The sequence below is a fragment of the Orbicella franksi genome, chromosome 1 (assembly GCF_964199315.1).
Source record: "Orbicella franksi chromosome 1, jaOrbFran1.1, whole genome shotgun sequence".
Taxonomy (NCBI): Eukaryota; Metazoa; Cnidaria; class Anthozoa; order Scleractinia; family Merulinidae; genus Orbicella; species Orbicella franksi.
Window position 1 is genome coordinate 33549648 of NC_138145.1, and position 20554 is coordinate 33570201.

General features: G+C 39.1%; 2 protein-coding genes and 3 pseudogenes across 5 annotated transcripts in view; 2 read left to right on the forward strand and 3 right to left on the reverse strand.

Annotated features, from left to right (window-relative positions):
* LOC145479620 (uncharacterized) overlaps window positions 1–577 on the reverse strand; it is a 1121-nt pseudogene extending 544 nt beyond the window's left edge.
* LOC145479864 (uncharacterized) overlaps window positions 1–4419 on the forward strand; it is a 7109-nt pseudogene extending 2690 nt beyond the window's left edge.
* An 86-nt stretch (window positions 4420–4505) lies between these two features.
* Window positions 4506–20554, reverse strand: part of LOC145479127 (putative E3 ubiquitin-protein ligase HERC1) — a 304004-nt gene continuing 287955 nt past the window's right edge. For 3 of the 4 annotated variants that reach the window (XM_081457396.1, XM_081457404.1, XM_081457389.1), the window contains one exon: window positions 4506–5218. In XM_081457396.1, the coding sequence (XP_081313522.1) occupies window positions 5030–5218 (189 nt within the window). In that variant the 3' untranslated portion in view covers window positions 4506–5029. The remainder of the gene's footprint in view (window positions 5219–20554) is intronic. The other variant, XM_081457421.1, reaches the window with a different exon arrangement.
* On the reverse strand, window positions 10818–20500 carry LOC145479874 (uncharacterized). Its single transcript, XM_081458352.1, has 3 exons — window positions 18955–20500; window positions 18747–18866; window positions 10818–12769 (listed from the first exon to the last, which is right to left on the reverse strand). The coding sequence occupies exons 1-3, from the start codon at window positions 19405–19407 to the stop codon at window positions 12623–12625; spliced, it is 720 nt and encodes a 239-aa protein (XP_081314478.1). The 5' UTR covers window positions 19408–20500; the 3' UTR covers window positions 10818–12622.
* On the forward strand, window positions 12754–15957 carry LOC145479585 (uncharacterized; annotated as a pseudogene).

The following is a 20554-nucleotide window of genomic DNA, read 5'->3' on the forward strand; positions in this document are numbered from 1 at the left end:
TGCAGACCCTTGTATTTGCTGTGACTCGAAAGTCTTTGCGGTTGATAAGTCGTTCCCATAATTTAAAGTACTTTGGCTGCGGCTTATGCACTTAATACATTGAACATGTGGTTTTACAACACACCTGCAATAATAACAAGCGTTAGCATCAGCCGTCAGAAGTTTTATATATTTCATTTAATATTGAACAAACTCTTACGCTTAGATATGATCAGTTTAAAAACGAATGAATGAACCAAACTAATGGTAAGCTTAAAACCAGCACACCATAGATCTTAGCAGCTTTGGTTGTTGAACTTGTAGACTTCCAGAAATTCAACATAAGTTATTGAAAATCGCAAACGAAAATTATTACCTTTCTGGCTTTCTCCGATCATCGAACAGCCAAACACGGCGCAATGGTCACCTCCACCCATATATATTTCGCGATACCGTCGAACTCGACAATACTGAATAAAATCTCCGCAATCTCCAGAAGTTCACATTACCACGAGCGAGCATGAAAGCCAATGCCCCCTTTTCGACCCATAGTCCTTTGCGGAATAAAATTATTCAATATGGCGTCCAATATCCGTAAAATGGGCTCATAGCCCAGAGATTGCCACAAAGATGGACTTAGTACTGTCCAAATTGGATAATATAGAAAGCAGGCTGAACAGTGTACGCTCGTCAGTAGCCAACATCGAGGAAGCGTTAACCAACCTTGAAAAAGATGTTGCGGACCTGAAAGTTAAAACTGAAGGCAACGAAACAGACGTAAATCAGCTCAAAGAAAGGGTGGATTTTAACGAGGGAGATATTGCGGAGGCGAAGCGTGATGCGGCGGCTGTAAAACTAGAAGCAGAGAAACTTAAAATGAACCTGCTGTACTTTGAAACTTACAATAGGAGAGAAAATTTAAAGTTCTTCGGAATAGAGGAAAATACAAGTAACGTCGCCGAAGACACCGGAGACGCGAATATGGATGGTTCGCCGCATATGACCGAAGACACGAAGCAAGTCATGTACAACTTTCTGGAGCAAGAGTTGAAGATCAGCAACGCTAGAGACAGGATAGAGCCCAAAGGATCCACCGTCTGGGTAAGCCAAATGATAAAGGTCCTAGACCAATTATTGCTAGATTTCTGCGCTATACTGATAGAGAAGAAGTTATGTCACAAGCCCGCAAGCATCTGAAGGGAAAAGATTTCTCCGTCTTCGATGATATTCCAAAGGAACTTTATGACTTAAGGAAAAAACAGCGAGATAAACTTAAAGATGCAAGGAAGAAGGGTCACACAGCGTTTTTCAGTAAGAAATATCCGGACAGATTATATATTGATGGAAAATTTATTTCTCAAGACGAGCCTTTCGCTTAATTTTCAAATTTACATATGTAGATTTTGGACAGGTTATTATTATTATTTTTTTTTGCATGCCTTTTCTCACCTAATATTTGCCACTTAAATTTCTACTAAACACAAGCTTGATAAGCTGCAAAAACAAGATGCACTGGGTAGGTAAGCAGTCAATATTCGTTCTTAGCTTTTTGCTTTGTAATTATGTGTTAGGTTGTCCAAGCTTTATACTTGTTATAGTCGCTCTGTATGAGCGTGTCTTGTGGTTAGCTTTTAGATCAGTATTTGCTTCCAATGTTTGGATGCTCCCATTTATATACAGAATTAGCTTGTTCAAGGATTATTATAGAAAACCGTTAATTTCAAGCACCCGCATTATCTTCAACATGGTTGTGACACTTCAGCTGCTCCCAGGAATAATTTTTATCTCTAGACACTTTGATGCATGGATCTTAAAATATGTTCTCTTAATGTAAGAGGCTTGGGAGACATGCTAAAGAGAAGGGAAATGTTCTCTTGGCTCAGGGCAAAAAACAGCTCTATTTATTTTTTACAAGAAGTCCATTGCTGCGAGAGCACGTCCACTATGTGGTCGGCAGAATGGGGGTACAAATCCTTTTTTAGTTGCTGTACGGGCGCTAAGGCAGGAGTTGCAATTCTATTCAATAATACATTCGATTTCGAAATGAAACGAGTGTACTGTGATCCTAATGGACGATTCATTATTTGTGACATCCAAACCAACCAAAAGTATATAACGCTGGCCACCATTTACGCTCCCAACGACGATGACGCGGCTTTCTTCGAAGGCTTCTTCGAGCATTTATCAGATTTTCAATGTGAAGAAGTAATTATTGGTGGCGATTTCAACTTAGTGCTTAATTTAGCTTCTTGTAAGCCAAAGTCTTGCGTTGAGAACATACAACCTTTCTTTAAATATAATCTTAGGCCTAAGGCCAGACAAATCAAAGAATAAACAGAAACTTAATTTTAATTTTCTTGTGGCGAGATATTATATATGGTCGTGTAGGACACGCAACTTGCCCCCTGAAATGAAACATTTCTCTGTCTTTCTGGCATGTTACAACAGCCTCAAAACTGGAGCAGCGTCAAATGATAATCTTTAGAAATCTAAGTGGGTGATAATAATAATTAAACGTATTTACCAACAAGCAACTGTATAAAAAAAAAAAAAATGAAGAAAACCCTAAGGCTAACACTGTGCACGGATATTATTGTACTGTAGGTCAACCTTAACAAGTGTTGCACTTGTCAGTATTGTAAGTAACGTGTATTGTATGTAAGTAGTAAGTAGTCTTTTTAATTAATTAATTAATTAATTAATTGATTAATACAATGTAACTTATTGTAGTGTAAGTAATGTAAGTAATTGTATTGTTAGTAATTATCCAGTAAGTGATGTAGGTAATTGTCCCATAAGTAATGTAAGTAGTTGGACTGTAAGTTGTTTTTTTCCCTGTGTTTTGCAATAATAAAAAAAAAAAAACAATCTATCATCACAAGGATCCTCCCTCACGCTGTGGCCCAGTCTCTTCGTCCGACCGGTTCTAGACTGGCACACCTGTACGGGTTACCGAAAACACACAAGGAGAAATTAGCCATGCGACCAATCCTATCAGCGACTAATACGTATAATTATGCTCTGGCGAAATGGTTGGACAACAAGCTCAAACCGTTGTCGTTAAATCAGTACACAGTCACGGACATTTTCGATTTTGTGAACTACCGCGAGACCTCAACATAACACCTGGTGACTTACTGGTGTCCTATGATGTGTCCTCCTTGTTCACGAATGTACCTTTGGATGAAACCATTACGATTCTCGCAGACAGAGCCTTTAGAAACAACTGGTTTAATTCCGAGTATGATTTGAACATTTCAAAGCAAGACCTTATTGATCTTTTGGGTGTGGCCACCAAGGAGCAGCTTTTCCAATTTAATGGATCCCTGTATGAACAGATCGACGGAGTAGCGATGGGGTTCCCCCTTGGGCCCTTGCTAGCCAACGTATTCATGTCGTCTATTGAAGAGAAATTAGATGTTGAGGGCAAGCTGCCACCTTACTATCGTCGATATGTTGACGACACATTCACTGTGATGCCCGATTTGTCTACAGCTAGGGACTTTCTTAACACCCTCAACCACGCTCACCCCGCCATCAACTTCACTATGGAGGTCGAAAATGATGGAATGCTTCCCTTTCTCGGTACTCAACTCCTAAACAGAGCGCCTCGTATTGAAACTAAAGTGTTTGTGAAGCCAACAAACAGTGGTCTGCTTCTCCATTACCACAGTCATGTCGATAATAGGTACAAGCGCGGACTATTGACAACTATGCTCGATCGCGCACATCGCCTGTCTTCGTCATGGTCCTACTTCACTGAGGAGTGCGAACGACTGAAGTCTGTTTTCTCTAAACTGAAATATCCCAAGCACCTTGTTGACTCCACTGTCAAAACCTTCCTAAATTTAAAGGTCGCTGACCAGCCCTCATTACGGTCCAGATCTACGACAGAAAACACTACTCGGGTTGTCATACCCTTTAAAGACCAGGAGTCTGCTAATATCGTGAAGACACAGTTGAAAGATCTCAGTGTGAAGCTGCAGACTAGTGTTCAACCGGTGTTTACGAGCCGCAAGATTGCCCAGGAGTTCCCGACAAGCGAACCTAAGCCTCAGCTCATTGATCAACAATGCGTTGTGTATAACTTCAAGTGTGACCAGTGCGATGCTGGTTATGTCGGTTACACCCGTGGCCATCTGTTCGTACGCGTTGATGGACATAGTAGCAAGACCTCGTCAGTACGCAATCACTATGATAATAGACACGCAGGCAGGATTCCGGATGACCTTCGCAATTGTTTTAGCGTGTTGAAAACATGCCACAACAAGTTTGATTGTCTCATTAATGAGATGTTACTCATTAAACAATTACGACCGTGTTTAAATGTACAATCAGACTCAGTTCGCGCTAAAGTCTTTGTCTAACTTATGCAAATTAGAAACTCTGAACTCTTAGTTACTCTTGAAATCGCATGTTTAATTAGTTTCCCTTGACAATGGCGCCAAGATGTCGTCGAAACGTCGGATTTGTCTATCGTTAGTTTTTGCCTGTATATGTTTATCTAAATCATTGTTGATTATTTTTAAATAAAATGAAATTTTCAACCACTCATGGTCTATTCATTTGCGTAGCTCACCTTATAGTTATATACAGTTGATATTTCGTGCAATTTCAAGCGCCAGTTTCGAGACAGTTGGTATTCCTATCTCATCTCGTTTTCTATACAAATGCAGTACACTTTAACCATTTCCTCCAATACATAAAACACACTGCTTCGTCGATTTTCGTCAACCCGCGTATTCACACTATGACTGAAATAACCCATCTATATTTTAGTGTAGGCACCTGGTTGGAGGGATAGAAGCTGGAGCACAGAGAGTCAATAGAATAAAGGTGACAAGGAGTTAGAGGCTTTATTTTGCACGAAAATTATTTTTGTAATATGCACAAGCTCCTTAAAAGGGTCACAAAATGAATGAAAACAGCATATTTCCTAAAATACAGCGGAGGTTTAGTTTTTGTGTACAGGAGAGCACTTGTAAAAAATGATTTTTCCTCTTTCGTCAATATCCTTATTATTCAGCGATATTAGATGCTGAGGTGTCATCTAAAACTCATCCTCGTGATCTCTTTCTTCTTCAGCATTGTTTCTGATAAGCATGTAATTGTCGAGGTCAATAGATCGGCAGTTGTTAATGGCATATCTTAGCTTGTCTGCCAGTTTGTCGGAGCTTGTGTAACTTGGCAGACGTAGCTGAAAAAAGCATGTTTGTGCAGTAGGAAGACTGTCGGGTTCCTGCAGAATAATACACCATTACAAGTTATACCGTGCATTATTATACTATTACACCCGCTTGCAGTGTTACGTGCAGAGGCGACATCTTTCGTCCACTTTTCGACATGCTACATAAACGGCTGAAAGAACGTTTAACTGTGAAACTGGCAATATTTCCGGTTATTAGCAAAAGAAATGACAAATAAATGATAATTATTGGCCTAAAATGGTTGAAGAAGATTGTGGACTGTGCATGTTTCCCAATTTACGGGAAAATAGGTTACTTTCTATATATTAAAATTCAGCTTGATAGCGAGGTCTAGAGGACAGAAACAAAAGAAATGAATAAACACGCTCATTCAATTTCTTTTGCTTGTGTTCTCTAGGCCTCACTCCCAAACTGAATGTTAATATATGGAAAGAAGCCTATTCAAACGATGTTAATGTGGTCCATCGGTTCTCAAGAGTGACTTTCTGTAGAATTGGGCCGGTATTGCTTTTTAGTGCAGAGTGCACTATTGGGATGGTTTGGGGGTTGATGCCCGCATTGGCAATAAGGTAATGAGGCAATTAGGTAACAGGGTGTAAACTTTAATGTTTGTTTAATTATTATCATTTACCTAGTCCTCAAGCAAGAAAGCGGATGGGGAGGGTAGTTGTCTGTGTGCACTACGTTAAGACGTGCGACGCCTACCTTACTGTAATCATAATATCACAAAGCTATTTATTTGGTTTCGGAAACCCCTTGTCCTCCTTGTGGTACTATTCTCTTTACAACAAAACCAATTTTCCCTAAACGCATGCGCAGATTAGTTTGCGTTCGTGCCGACTATATATTAGGTGAAAGATGCATTTCATTTGAGATCACACGACGTGAAAATGTTGAGTGCTTTTCCTTGTGGTAGAACCCAACATGTAAGACGCATGCGTTCTAGCATTGTTTGCATGATATACTCCGTCTTCATTCCCAGAGCCACGTGGTGTTTTATATGTCGTGTGATATGACCGAGGACAGCAGTTTTTTTTTTTGGGTAACGTCACTTCTCCCGTCTTAGCGCAAAAAACGCTACTGTGACTGAGTATCTTTCAGAATTACCCCTATCTCGGCTCAAGAAATATCATCTTTGTATCATCAAACTTTGCCAGAGTTCAAAGTAAGAATGGAAACGTTTTGCTTCTCCCTAGCGGCTTATTTATTTCCCTTTCAATTGTCTCTATGAAAGAGACCAAAAAGTTCATATCTAGCCTAACTTTCCCGATTCAGTGGCATTAAAACTTGTAATTGTAAATTGTGACAAAAGAAACCAGGGAAGTGTTCAAATATTGCTGCAAATTCCGTGACACGTAATGAAAGCGTAAATTAATTTAATCAGTCTTTGAAGGGACTCGTTTACCGATGTAGGATACATAATCTCGGTCAACCGAGTAGCGCAGACCTTCAATACTTCTTGTTGAAACGCTAACGCTTCTCAGTTGTATTTAACAATTATTCGCCAAAGGCTCAGTGAACATTGGTGAATATCCTCCAATGTTCACTGAGCCTGAGGTGAATAATTGTTTTAGTACAATTTTGAGAGGCCAATATCAAGAACTACAAAATAACGGACTAAAACATAAAACCAAAAAACAAAGACGCAATTGTGCATACACGTATGCAGCAGTAGTTACATGTACATCGATTGTCGCTGTGGAGGCAGCGTGGCCGAGTGCTGAGAGCGCCGGATTTGAAATCCGTAGGTCCCAGGTTCAAATCCCGTTCTAACCGCTAGCTGATGTTGTTCTCGGTAGCCCCGAGTTCAACAACTGCCTGCCTGCCTACCTGCCTACATTGACAATCAATTTACTCATGGAGTTCGACAGTAAAACAAACGAGCGAAACACGACGAAAAATAAATTCATCCCGTACCTTTTTTTCATCTTGGTTGACTTCATTCACAGTTGTCATCATCGCCTAAAAATGAGTAACTTTAGTGTGTAGAAAAATAAATTTCGGTCAGTCGATCTGACCTGCTGGAAATCGACGCAACCACTGCGTTTACGATTCTTAAAAGCCTTGAATACGAGTTCTTGAAAAGATTTTTGGTCCAAGGGCGGCAGCAGTCATTTCGAAAATTATCCATCCTTTCAAATATCCTGGACTTGGAGTGGTGTCTTTCGAATAAATGAAAACTTAATTCAGCAACTGTGTGCCATGTTTACTTGCCGAGATAGCAAAAATGGCGAGCTTAGTAACCAAGCTCTAGCGGGGTGAATATAGCGTCATATGATGAGCTTTTCGACCAATCAGAATGTCCAATTCTTATATTCACCTCTGGAAATTATACTAATAATCAATATCACTGAGGTGGAAACTGTATAAGAACGTGGTATTTCGTGACTATTTGATGATTAAATTACTTGTTGTTTATCGGTGAAAAGAAAATTTGCGTTTTGAATGAAACACAATCGTTCTTCCATTTCCTCACAAGATATTTACTTTCTTCCATTTCCTCATAAGATATTTAACTTTGTTCCATTTCCTCATAAGATATTTACTTTCTTCCATTTATCTCTTAAGTTTTCGAGAAAAGAAGGGTTTTATGTTACATACCTTTGCGAGGAAAACAAAAGTATCGAGTAACAAACGTTGGCGTGAAAAGTAAAATTGTCACATTTGCTACTAATTTTGAAATGAACAAAATCAACGTTAAACACCAGCGTAAAATTTGAAAGCGGTCTTGACAAACAGCAATTGTAAGTTATTGTTGAACATCGAATGAAAGTAAAGACATGAAACGTACGCACTGCTAAGATTGTGACAAGATCATGTCTTATCAAGGTTTCGGTCCGATCATATTAGGGAGTTTTAGCAATGACGGCGGGGACGACGCCTTGTAAAAAATGAATTAATATTCTACCTTCGAATATCGCAACTGTGTAAATCAGTTCAGTACGCCTATCGGTCTAAAAACTTGCTCAGGCTAAACATGCACCGACATCGTTCAATTCCAAAAGAAGATACGAAAAATTAGGCATTGCGGTTCGCGTTCTCCAAAATACGTAGAATTTAGTCATTTCACGTTGTTGTTTTACAGAGGACGGCAAAGAAAAGTACCAAGATTCAAAACGCACGTGCACAGCCATTATTCTGCTAATTGTTTGGTGACACTCTCGTCGCCGTCGCCGTCGTAGTTTGCTAAAACTCCCTATTCTGCAAGGGGAAAAGCCCTAGGTACCAAAGTAAATACGACATGTGTGACTATCGTGCCAGAGCTATACATTGCACTCCGCATTATCTGAGATTGTCTCACTAGTTAATATTCGCAAGGTACAATCATTCAAAACAGTCGATTTAGTTCTCCTGGAATGACTTCTTGATACTCCTTAATTTAGTTTGATGTCAATTATACCCATCTTTCATCACCAAAATTCGAGCTGGACCGTGAAAGAAGTCTGTTGTGCTTACGTTTTGGACGTAGGCAAGGTTACATAGCATGTCAAAAGACGGCATGTTGAAAGACGTCGTCTATGCACGTAACACTGAAAGCGGGTTCAAATGCTTTTTATTCCATGCATACGTTATGTATGAGGTCTCCATTAATAGTAAGAACTTCACTTGTATTTACCACTAAAAAACAACATTTCCAGAAGTAGAAGACTGCTTTACACTGTAGCTCATAAAATAACCTTTTTGGTTTACAACTACAGTTATACAATCCCAAGTTTCAGTTACACAGTTACAGTGTAGGAAAGCATATTTGAGTAAAAGTGAAACAAACTTGTTAACCCCATCTTTTTAGGGTTGTGGCTAAGTAAGCCACAGTTGTTCCTTTTATCGAGTGTTGAGTATTGATGTATAAATTTTCTCTTCGCTAATTTATCGATTTAATTATGTATTTAGTATCCATAATCAGCCTTCAAGGCTAAATCTTTTTGAATGGAAATTGTATCGCATACTCTCCTGCGAATTTGTTTCCAAAATTCCCGCGTATTTGTCAGCTAGCCTAATTCGAGATAGCGCTGCAATGCAATGTACTTGTGCTACGAAAGTGCTTGAAATTAAACATAAGCCCGATGAAGAATATAAACTAGAGATAACCTTTAGCAGAAAAGTCGACAATAGTGACCAAGCCATGCTGATAAGATCGATTGGCAGCTAGGAGAAACTTGGCAAAAACTTAATGAGATGAGGTAAGCCGTACTGAGAGAGGGAGCATAATAAAGAAAGTCAATCTTATTTCAGTCTGTGTGGAGAACAAAGCGCCATAGCGGTTGCGGAAACTAAGTCTGAAAAAAAAAAAATCAGGCTTTAACGGCTTCCAAACTATGAGTTGTGCGATACAGGTGCACCGACATAAGGACATTATGTCGTTATGTTTGCAGAGTGAACATTCTCTGACTCAATGACATACCTCAAAACCACAAAGATGAAAATCAGCGCAACATTTTACCGAGTTTAGACTAAAACTTAGCGACCTTAAAAAAATCGTCGACTGTTTTTTAAATCCACGACTTACACTCCGAAGCATTTTTTTTTCTTTTAAATTTAAACATGATTGATATTGTTTTCCCCTAAAGCACCTACAATCGTGGACAAAAGTCCTTGGGATACTTATGTAACATAATGAACTAGTAGTAATCGTAGATTGAAGGGTGCGTTCGAGTTTTGGTAGGCTTGGTTTGTTAAAAAAACGAAAATTCTAGGGAGAAAATTTTGTGCCTGAGTTGTTAGGTAGGCGTGGAATTGGTCTCCCTTCAGCAGGGGCGGAAACAAATGAATTGCTCGCAAAGCACCTGCATACGAGAGGGTTTGTTCTCGTTTATACATGTATTGTGTAATATTAGTTACGACCGGTCAGTAAAAAAACAAGGACTGCAGTCGGGAGGCCGCATTTAGTCCGCAGTCCCCATTTTATACCTGAGTCCGCGCGCGTTTTATGCCCAGTCCGTAATGCTTAGTCCGCGTTTTATACATAAGTCTGTGTTTTATACCCAGTTTGTAGTCCGTAGTCTGCAGTCCGCAGTGCGTGTTTTATACTGACCGTGTAAATCGATACCAACCATGTTTGTTCCGTCGGTATGCGAGACGACGTGCTTTTAGTACCAAAACTAGGGCAATTATTTTGTTTACGAACACGACTTTGAATCGCCTTGGCTTTGGGGTAACAGCTACAGGGCATTTTCACTTCCGAAACGATGAAACGGAGGACATGTTGGTGTACCAAAGCAACCCTGTGAGTGTTGAACTCATATCCTATGTAAACACTTTCGTTGAGTTTACGTTACATAGTTTGCGCACAGAAATCTGGGCCAGCGAAGTGAAACTCATTTCTTCCTTTGATTTATTCAGCAGAAAGCAGCGTAAACGTAACAACTTATCCGCTAGTCTTCAGTAAGCTGCCTCGAAAAGTCGTACACATTTCGTGAAGACATGTCTACAAGGTTTTTAAATGCCATTAACACTGACTTCGAACTTTAAATAAACAACTTCACTATCCGCTGCAGTCCACAATAAGCATCCTCGACACCTGAAAGTCCGAAATCATGATATTGCACAACACTCGAAAGACAGCACATGGACATGACATCATTCGCCCCTGAAGACTTTTTTTTTCTTTTTTTTCTTTTTTTTTTTTTGGTGTCCCCCGATAGATAGATTGATAGATACATACACAGATCTCGAATTTTTATGCATTACGCGATTAGAACTGCGTTCTGTCGAACGCATTTTCCCGTGTTTCACGACAGAAGTTTGAAAAAAGCGCGCTATCCTTTTAAAATCGCGATGTTGTGTCCCCTCCCCACCCAATACAATGTTGAAAACCAGGAGAAATTGCAGATACTAGTTTTTAACATTGTATGTGTGGTGTGGGGCGAGGTTAGGCAGGTGAAGTTGTATTCGCGTCTGGCGTGTGCGCAAAAGCGCCAAAAGTGCAAATTTGTCCCAAGACTATTGTCCACGATTGTAGGCTTATCAAGGGGGATTACAATATTACAATTTTCACTTCATTTATTCAGGCTCTCACACAAACACACACATAAACTGAACAACACAACAATTGCACTGAAAACAACGAGTTAAACTTACATATATAGAGATATACTAGTGGTAATCAGAGACAAGTGAAGTGCGTTCGATACCCGGGGGGAAGGGGAACTCTGGGAATTTGTCAACGGGATGTGTTGCTGGGAACATGAAATTTTTGGGTTAAAACAGAGGATATTCAGTTGGTATTTGGACATCTGATTGTAGGTTGAGTACCAGAAATACCTTCCCTATTAAAATTACATACCATAAATTTGGCTATTTAAATAAACTTAATAAAAAATCAGAAACTCCAATTCTTTCTATATCAAGATTCCCCATTGTTCACCAAAATCCTGATTCCTATACTCACAGTAGACTGCTTGAAAAGCTTACCCTTAACAGCAGCGCATATTTAAGCCCATTTATGTCATTTCCCTTCCAGGGTTTGCCGAGTTGTGTATTTTTCGGGGTATTGTTTAACTTTTGTGTCATTTATTGGCATCATTTTATTGGCGCATCATTTAGTAAGGTTACGTACTGTGTATAACTATAGAAAAGAATAACAGTATATTGCACTTTATTTCCAAATATGACCGTTTTTACCTTATATGTACACCCATTAGCTTACGTGCAGTGAAATTCCTTGAGCGGTGTGTATTTCCATTTCCTTTACGTCGTTTGTTGTGCTACATTGGAATCTTCGCAGTCTTTCACAAGGTTAGTGAAGTTGCGCTGATAAGCCTGGTTCACACTAGCGACATAACGACATCGTCACGAACGACATAAAAAGGACGTTATCTCGACGTAAAAAGGACGTTATGTTTGTAGTGTGAACATGTAGCAACATAACAGCATGAACATAACGACATAAAGATAAAACTGATCTTTTCTTTATGTCGTTATGTCGCTAGTGTGAACCACGCTTTATTCGAGCTATTACAGTCGAGCCTTTATTCTCGATTATTCCCACAGAGAAGTTGAATCGCTGAGGAAAGCAGCTGACTTGACAGATCACAAATCCGTGTGTTACCAACGCAGTTTCGGAGAAAATACGGCACTACACAGCTTTCTGGTGCTCAGATAAGTACCTTAAGCCATTTTAGCTAATAGTAGTTCGAATAAATCAACACAACTCCATTAACCTTGGGGAAAACTGCGAAGATTCCCGCGTAGGACAATGAACGAAGAAAAGCATATGGAAACACACGACGTCTGGCTAAACCAAAGCGAGGCAATGCATCAGACCGAGGCCATGTGCGCCAAACGTACCAAGATACGTATTTCCGTATCCGGAAGCCAACCCGATCTACCAAAAATCGAGTTGTTTTTTTCGCTCAGGCTTTCATGCCCAGTTCTATTGCGCGTTGAGTTTATGTTCCGTTCTCCTAAAGGTCCGGTAATACGGGCAGCATTTTTCTTCAACTTGTCTCACAACATTGTTGTATTGCAAGTTGAAATCCTCTGTTGCGCGTATTACCACGTGCGTGACCAACTTGTCTCGCAGCAAAATATAGTGTTGCAAGTTGAGGCGACGTGTTGCGAAAAGTAGACTTGAGTTCTACTTTCTGCAACAAATTTTAGTTTTGTTGCTCGTATTACCACTGAAGCTTCAACTTGCCTCGCAGCAAGTTTGAATTCAACGCTTGTGATTGGCTGTCAGCGGAGCGCGGCTTCGCGGCAAATTTTAATAAAAAACATGGCGGATGGAGAAGACGAGATAGAAGCTGTTGAAGTAGACCAGAAACTCTCAGGAAGTCAGAAATTTGCCCTATACAAAGAACTCGAGGGCTATCGTAGCCTTTGGGACACCTCCTATGTCCCTTCAAAAAACAAGCAGCAAAACAAGCAGCAAGAGGAAAAATGCCTGGAGGAACTCTCACAAAAATTCAACTTGTCGCCGGCCTATCTGAAACGACAGCTTCACACGGCGAGGACTTCGTTGGCACGGGAAATTAAGAAGGAAAGTGACGACCAGAAGTCCAGGTGGAAGTTCTTCGAAACGTTAAGTTATATGAAAGAAGATGTTCTTCGTTCGCTAAGGGCAAAAGAAGAAAGTGAGCGGACGGAGAACGAGACAGAGCAGTTGATAGAGTACCATAAACAAAATGACATCCTATGGAATTACAGGCTCTCATCCTACCGAAACAGAAACTTGAAGGAACTGAGGTACACAAAGCTTTCCGAGCTTCTCACTGGTAGAAGCCATGACGACATTAAAAATCGGTGAATGTGCTTAAGACCATTTTTAACCGAGGTCAAAAAAGAAGACAGCAAGGTCAGTGGAACCGGTGCGGACGTCGTGTACACATCGCAGTGGAAATATTTAAAATCTTTGATGTTTATCAAGGGAAGTGACGACGTCGACCCTGCTGTTTCAACACTTGATCCTACAGAAAATGAGAGACCGGCAAAGAAAATTAAAGCTGAGAAGGCGAAAGATGTTGAAGAGGTAGCTATAGACGTTTAATTTATTGTAATTTAGGCAAAACGAAGAGCGTCCTTAAATAACTCTTCCTATTTCACTCTTCACCTTCACTTTGGTAAGTAATTGTTAATTATTGTTATTATTGAATTAGGTAAAACTGGATCTTTACAAAGAAGCCATAAAATGCCTGCAGACCCCTTTGCCACTTGCAATTGGTCAGCCAAATGTGGAAAATCGTAACGATTCCATCAGTACCATTGTAAAATCGCTCAAGTCTACATTACGACAGTTTTCTGGTTGCCACCTGGCTATTGCTAAGAAAAGAATCAACGATGTAATTTTTGATTTGGAAATGGAATGCTTTACTCCACAATCCACACCTGTATCTGCAAGCAGTCCTCAGTCCACAGTCCATTTTTTCATTTACTTTAAGTTATTAGAATATGTAAAAAAAAAAACAAAAACAAATTTTAACCTTCTGTTGTCACTAAATTTTAATTTTCTTCACTGACACTTTTAACCTTTTGTAGTCAACTTAATTTTTTCAGCACTGTCTGGGATTAATTAACATGGAGGTTAACATCTCTTGTTAGAGCAATTTAGCATGTCTTCGTTCTCGTAGTCATAACTTTGGGTCTCTTGAGCTGATTTTCCTGTTGAGTGCCCTAGCTAATAAGCCAGACATTTAAATACTGAAGAAATGTACCCTTCAAAATGAGGTCATTTCTAGTAAAAAAATTATTACTGACATTTTATTAAAACATATTTGTATGTATTCCTTCATACTTTTTTAAAATGGCATGATGTAAATTATGTCCATTTCCTAAGATATATGGTTACAAATATACACTCTTCTTAAAAATATTTTATTTCATTAAATATACCTTTTTAAAATGGTACACTGATACTTATGAGGATCTTAAAAATCTCATTTCAAATAAGTTATACAGTTAATTAAATAAATTATTCTGGTCCTTTTTTTTATGAAACCATACTTTAATACCTTTATAAATAGCATGATGTAAAGTCCATTTCCTGTAAGACATATGGTTACCTTATTGAAATGGTACATGCTTATAAGGACCTTAAAGGTCTCATTTGTAATAAGTTACAGTTAATTGAGTAAATTATTATAGTCTCTTGAAGTATTTTACAATATGTATTGCTTCCAAAAGTCTTGTAGATCAGCAAAAGTTATGTATCAAATGATTTATAGTCATTGGTACCTGTTCAAATGGTACACATATATGTACTCAACACTCCTAATTAAGTCATGTGAAAGATTTGCTGTACAACACAAATGTTATAAATTAACACAATAAATTTTGACTTATTTACAGCATGATCTAATTATTAATTTGTATCTTTCCATCTGCCTTTTGGAATGAAAAATAGTTAAAACAACACTGTGCCTGGAAAAGGGTTTGAAATGGTGTCTTTATAATACAGTCTATATTATGTATGAAACTGTGAAAGATAAAAATTGTGGTTCTAGCCACAAATTTGTAATTTCCTGAACATCAAATATCAATATCATTATGCATTTCTGTGCAGATAGCAAACACACTGTTTGTCATGAATCTAAATGTCTTGATGAAGTTATTGACATGAACCGTGTGAGATTGATGGAAAATCATTCAGCAAAATGAGCTGGACTTTACAAATTTACCTATATAATTTACTTGTCATCAGCTTCTTTGCTGAGGGGGGCCCTGGTCAATAACCCTGCTGGTGGCAACAATTAACAATTATTGGACGAGTTTGACCAAAATATTGTGATTTGTTAGTGGAGAGCAGAAAATTGACAATGACACTGACAAATTGATCACAACAGTTTTGCTCAAACTCGTCCAATAATTGTTTTATCATTCAATCACCAAGTTTGTTTTTCATAATTAGGAAAGTGATCTGCCCTTTTCTTGCCATTTTTTATTGGACGTGGACACAACTATGCATGAGCACAATACTATTTGCAGCAAATTAGCTAATGGGCGTGAGCAGACCATTATTATTAGCCAGTTATTTGTAGGTCACATGGTAGGCTCTCAGAATAAATAATAATAGAGCAATATAAGTCCAATAAATTATTAAGCACTTAACGACTGGCCCCAAGGGAAATGTTGAGTTTTGTTTCCCCGAGAGCCTCACATTGCGGTCCACAGTTCTGTTTTTGTTTTGTTTTGTTATATCTCCCAACTCAAAAATAGGAAAAAATGCGAAGCAATCATTTGCTTGACGCCGACTGGCTCACAAATTTGCTGCGGTTTCAAGGAGCACAACCTGATCACGTGCAAGGCGAAAGTTTTTGTTTTCCTAGGGAGTTAGTGAGTATTGTTCGCCCTAGGGAGTTAGTGAGTTTTGACCCATGACACGTGACATGCTCTCCTATTGAAAAACTTGCTTGAGTTGGGAGGTATAACAATACAGTTTGTTCAATTGATTGTTCTAAAGACAACACCTTTCAGCAGTCCTCTGGATCCTTAGATTTATCCACTTGTTTGCTTTGATGCAAGCAAGCAAGGTATCTGCATTTTTCCACCACCTGGAATTTTGAGAGTCCCCACAAAGTTCCAGTGCCAGCACATAATGGCCTCTGCCCCTCAGGGGAAAGCCAATGACAAGTGCATTAAATCTGTTAAACACAAAGATGTGCTATATGAAATGCTCAAATCTAATCTTCCAAAATTATTATGAACTCACAGAAAATATGTTATTTCTTTATACACCATAAAATGGAAACCACAAGACACAACATTTTTAGACAAAATTATCAATATAAGAAACTCACAATATTGTCCCTAAAAATTCAATTCTCTGGCAAACAAGACTGCCAGCTACAGAGGGCACTATGAAAAGAACCTGTGAATTTCATACAGTGGCAGATCCAGACATTGAGGTAGGGAGGGGGCCCACTAGTCCAGACCCTGAGATAAGGAAAGGCCCCGCTATTGAAAAAATGTTCCGCCGTTTGGGGGTGGGGGTGCCCTGGGCCCCTCCCCTAGATCCGCCACTTTCATATACATATAATTTTCAATTTTGATATTTGTTCACACTAGTTCTAATCAAATGCATGGTCAATCAAGTCAGCATTGAGCAATGGTTTTTTTGCTTTAAGTTTTCTGGAATGTAGGTTCACGACCAATCAGATGTGAGATGAAACCACAAGTTGTAACCACCACAAATTGATTAGATTTTATTTCAGAGCTTATGTTAACGGATATATTTTATTATTTTCTTGAAGGAATCTACATGGGATCATGACAAGAAAATCGAAAGACAATTTGATATAGTTTTTTATTCACTGCATTTTAGTCATCCAAAAGAATGAAATTTCACTTATGGTTGGGTCAGAAATTGCGCGAGGTGGGAACCTGGGACTAGTCAGCCCGTGATGTCATAACAAGAATAATAGAAAAGAAAATAATTTCCTTGTTGTCTTTCACATTGCTGCAGCCATACATGACACATCTTTAGACCATTTTCAGCTATCTTTCCCACTGAAACAAATAACATGACAAGAGAAACAGGAAAATCAGGGAAAAGCATTCTTTTTTTGACATCACAGACAGAATAGTCCCAGTCCTCCACCTCGTGTTTTATCTGATCCAACCAGAAGTGAAATTGGACTCTTTTGGAGGACAATGACTAAATGCAGTGAATGAAAAAACTGAATCCAACTTTTTTGATTTTCATGTCAGTATCTCATATAGATACCATTATGAAGATAAAAAACATGTCATAAACACTTTCAGCTTGAGTAGACATGATCAGGCACTGCCAGACAGCACGTCTACTCCAAGCCTTTCATCTCATATCAGATTGGTTGCAAAACAATAAACATAATTCTGAAAAATGTTGTGTTCATGGCTTAGTGGCTTTCATTGTACATAGGAAATGTAACTAAACTTGATTCACACCACCTCAAACAGTGCCCTCTCCACACAGTCTCCACTGCCATGGCACTGCTCCCTCCTTCATGAAATAATGCATGTACTCTTCTCTATATTGCTATAGCTTCAGTTGAATAATTGTTGCTGTATTGGGATGATAGTCAACTCATGACGACAGCTCACTGCTGTTGCACCTCCAAGGCCCAGGGATCACGTTGCCTTCCTCATCCTCCTGATCTGTCAGTCCATTTACTCTGAAGGGAAAATTTGAGGGCATAATTCGTATTTTAAATTTAGCATATATTTATGTATTTATGTAATCGAGCAATCGTGATTCTTTGTTTGTCAACTAACTCTGATGATCATGATATGCAGGCTGTTAACAAATAATGAAAATGGTGTGTATGATATAACCAGACTGCACAAGATGAAGTCTGCATGATTGAACTGAACGTCGATCGGCTAAGAGATTTGATGTCACCATGTGCTATTAAATTCCCTTCGATGCATCAGATTAAAAAAATGGTGTACATGTAGTGGCTTTCGTAAGCTTGTGATTGTATATATTGGTCATCTAGAAAAAAAAATATTGTTTTTAGGTACAGTACATAAATGCAATCTGATGCACTGCTTATAAATTCTATTTTGGGTAGCATTCAGTAGTTTTCATTTTGAGCTACTGATATACACAACAAAGGAATATGGTTTGTAACGCTTGATTTTATAGCCCTACCTTAGAAAATTATGCAGCACCAGTGCTACCAAAATCAAGTCGACGACTGTGTCAGGAGGCAGGAGAATTGGAGCACGAAATACCCTCCATCTGTTCGCGATGATACCAAAACAATTCTCTGAGATTCTCCGCATGCGTGACAACCTGTAATTGAAAATCCTCTGTGCTCTTGACAATCCTGTAAGCGGGAAAGACTTCATCAAAAATCTTGTTAAGGCAAAGGCATCGTGTCCTGTCAGGGCATAGGGTACTGGCATTGCCCTCCCTGGCAAGGGTCTTGACTTTGGTAAATTCAAAGTGTTTTGACATGAACTCAGTGCTTTTTTCAGGTCACAATTTTGCAATATGGCAGAGTCTGGCGAATGACCATTTGTCCCAGCACTCACCCAAAGGCACTGGTAGTCAGGCCCAAATACAGCAAGGAGAACAATGCTGTTGTTCCCTTTGTAATCATAATAATGTGAGCCAGAATTAGATGGCTGCTGAACGATGACACGTTTCCTGTCTATAGCTCCGATACCATTCGGAAAATTCCATCTTGCCTCAAATTTGTCTGCCACTGTGTCCCACTCACTTTCTGTGTTTGGTACTTTTAGATATTCTGGAACGAGTACCTGTAGTATAGGACATTAAAATGTATGTCAAGTATGTAAATTTCGATGTTGTTATATAAGTAAATAGAAGATTTTAAGAGCTGCCTACCTTGTACAGGGCACGGCTTGTTTCTGACATGATTGAAGAAATCGTTTGGCGTGAAATTCTGAACAAGTACTCGAGGGAATGATATGTTTCTCCCGTTGCCAAATACCGTAGCGTTACAGCTAGGTGTTCATCTGGCTGGATTGTCGCCTGGACAGCATTGATAGGCGGTGGTTGCTCCTTCTTTTGGATCAGAGGGGATACTTTTCCCAACAGAAAGGAAAATTGCTCTTTCGTCATACGGAAAAACTCTTTGTATACCAGGACATCCCCTACTTCAAGCTCTCTAATTAACTGGTGAAAAACGCCCCTCTCCTCTCTCCGGGAAATCCATTGTGGCATGTAAACTTTTTGCTTTCGTTTTCGAGGCCTTTCCTCGTCTTCACCGAGCAAAAGGCCCAAACAGAGAGCGGCAAGTGCTCTCTTCTGACAAAGAAAGAGTTGAGCAGCCACCATCTTTGTTTACACACAACTGACCAATCATACGCCCAGGATTCCACAAATTTGCAACACTTCATTTGCTGCGAGACAAGTTGGTCACAAAAGTGGTAATACATGCAAGAGTGTTTCAACTTGCAATGCAACAATGTTGCGAGACAAGTTGAAGAAAAATGTTGTCCGTATTACCGGACCTTAAATGTCAAACGCAATTATTTTAACAATCAAACAGTGGCCACTGAAAAGTGATTAGTATCAATTATAAAACTTTGTACTTCTCGAAAAAAAACAGTTGACAACGTAATTGAAAGGCTGCGTGCAAGAACGTCCCCTAGATTTTTCGGTCATTTTTGAAAGTGCTTAAAACTAGCTGAATTTTGGCATGTGGGCTTCGTTTCACCTGAGAAACATTGCTCTGAGGTTTTTTTCGCTGGGTTGCTTTTCATTCTCAAGAAATAACGTATGCAAAAAAGGCACACAGGTTGGAAAAACCGAGTGGTTTATTGCATACGCAATATCTCGAGAATGAAGCGAACTTTAGCGCGAAAACTACGGGACATTGCTTAACATACCTGAACAAAACTGCATGCGAAATTTGGAGCGTTTTCGACAAAGTTCACCTTTGATTAAAATACCTGACGCCCTTTTCCCGCCGAGTCCTTCAAATAAACGAAGCTGGGCCTTTGTTATGATAAACAGAGCCGATCCTTTGTTATAATAGCCAAGCCAAGCCTTTGTTATAAGTTGAAGTCTTGCCTCGGTTTATTATAACAAAGGATCGGCCTGCTGCGACCGCAAGGACTTTGATTTTACCTAGAAACCAGCAAAATGTCAATTTCATGCAGCTTATATAAGCTCAAATTTGTTGATTTCAGGTCAAAAGTGCTTAAAATGTTGACTCATGTTAACGTGCGACGGCAAGGATGTTGATTTCTCTTAGAAAGCAGCAAAATGTCAATTTTACACAACGTAAAAGCTCAAAAATGTTGATTTTAGGTCAAAAAAGGTTTAAATGTTGATTTCATGTTAACCCGTGATGGTAGGGATGTTGATTTCACTTAGAAAACAGCAAAATGTTAATTTTACGCAGCGTATGAACTCAAAAATGTTGATTTCAGGTCTAAATAGGTAAAAATGCTGATTTCACGTTAATGTGTGACGGCAA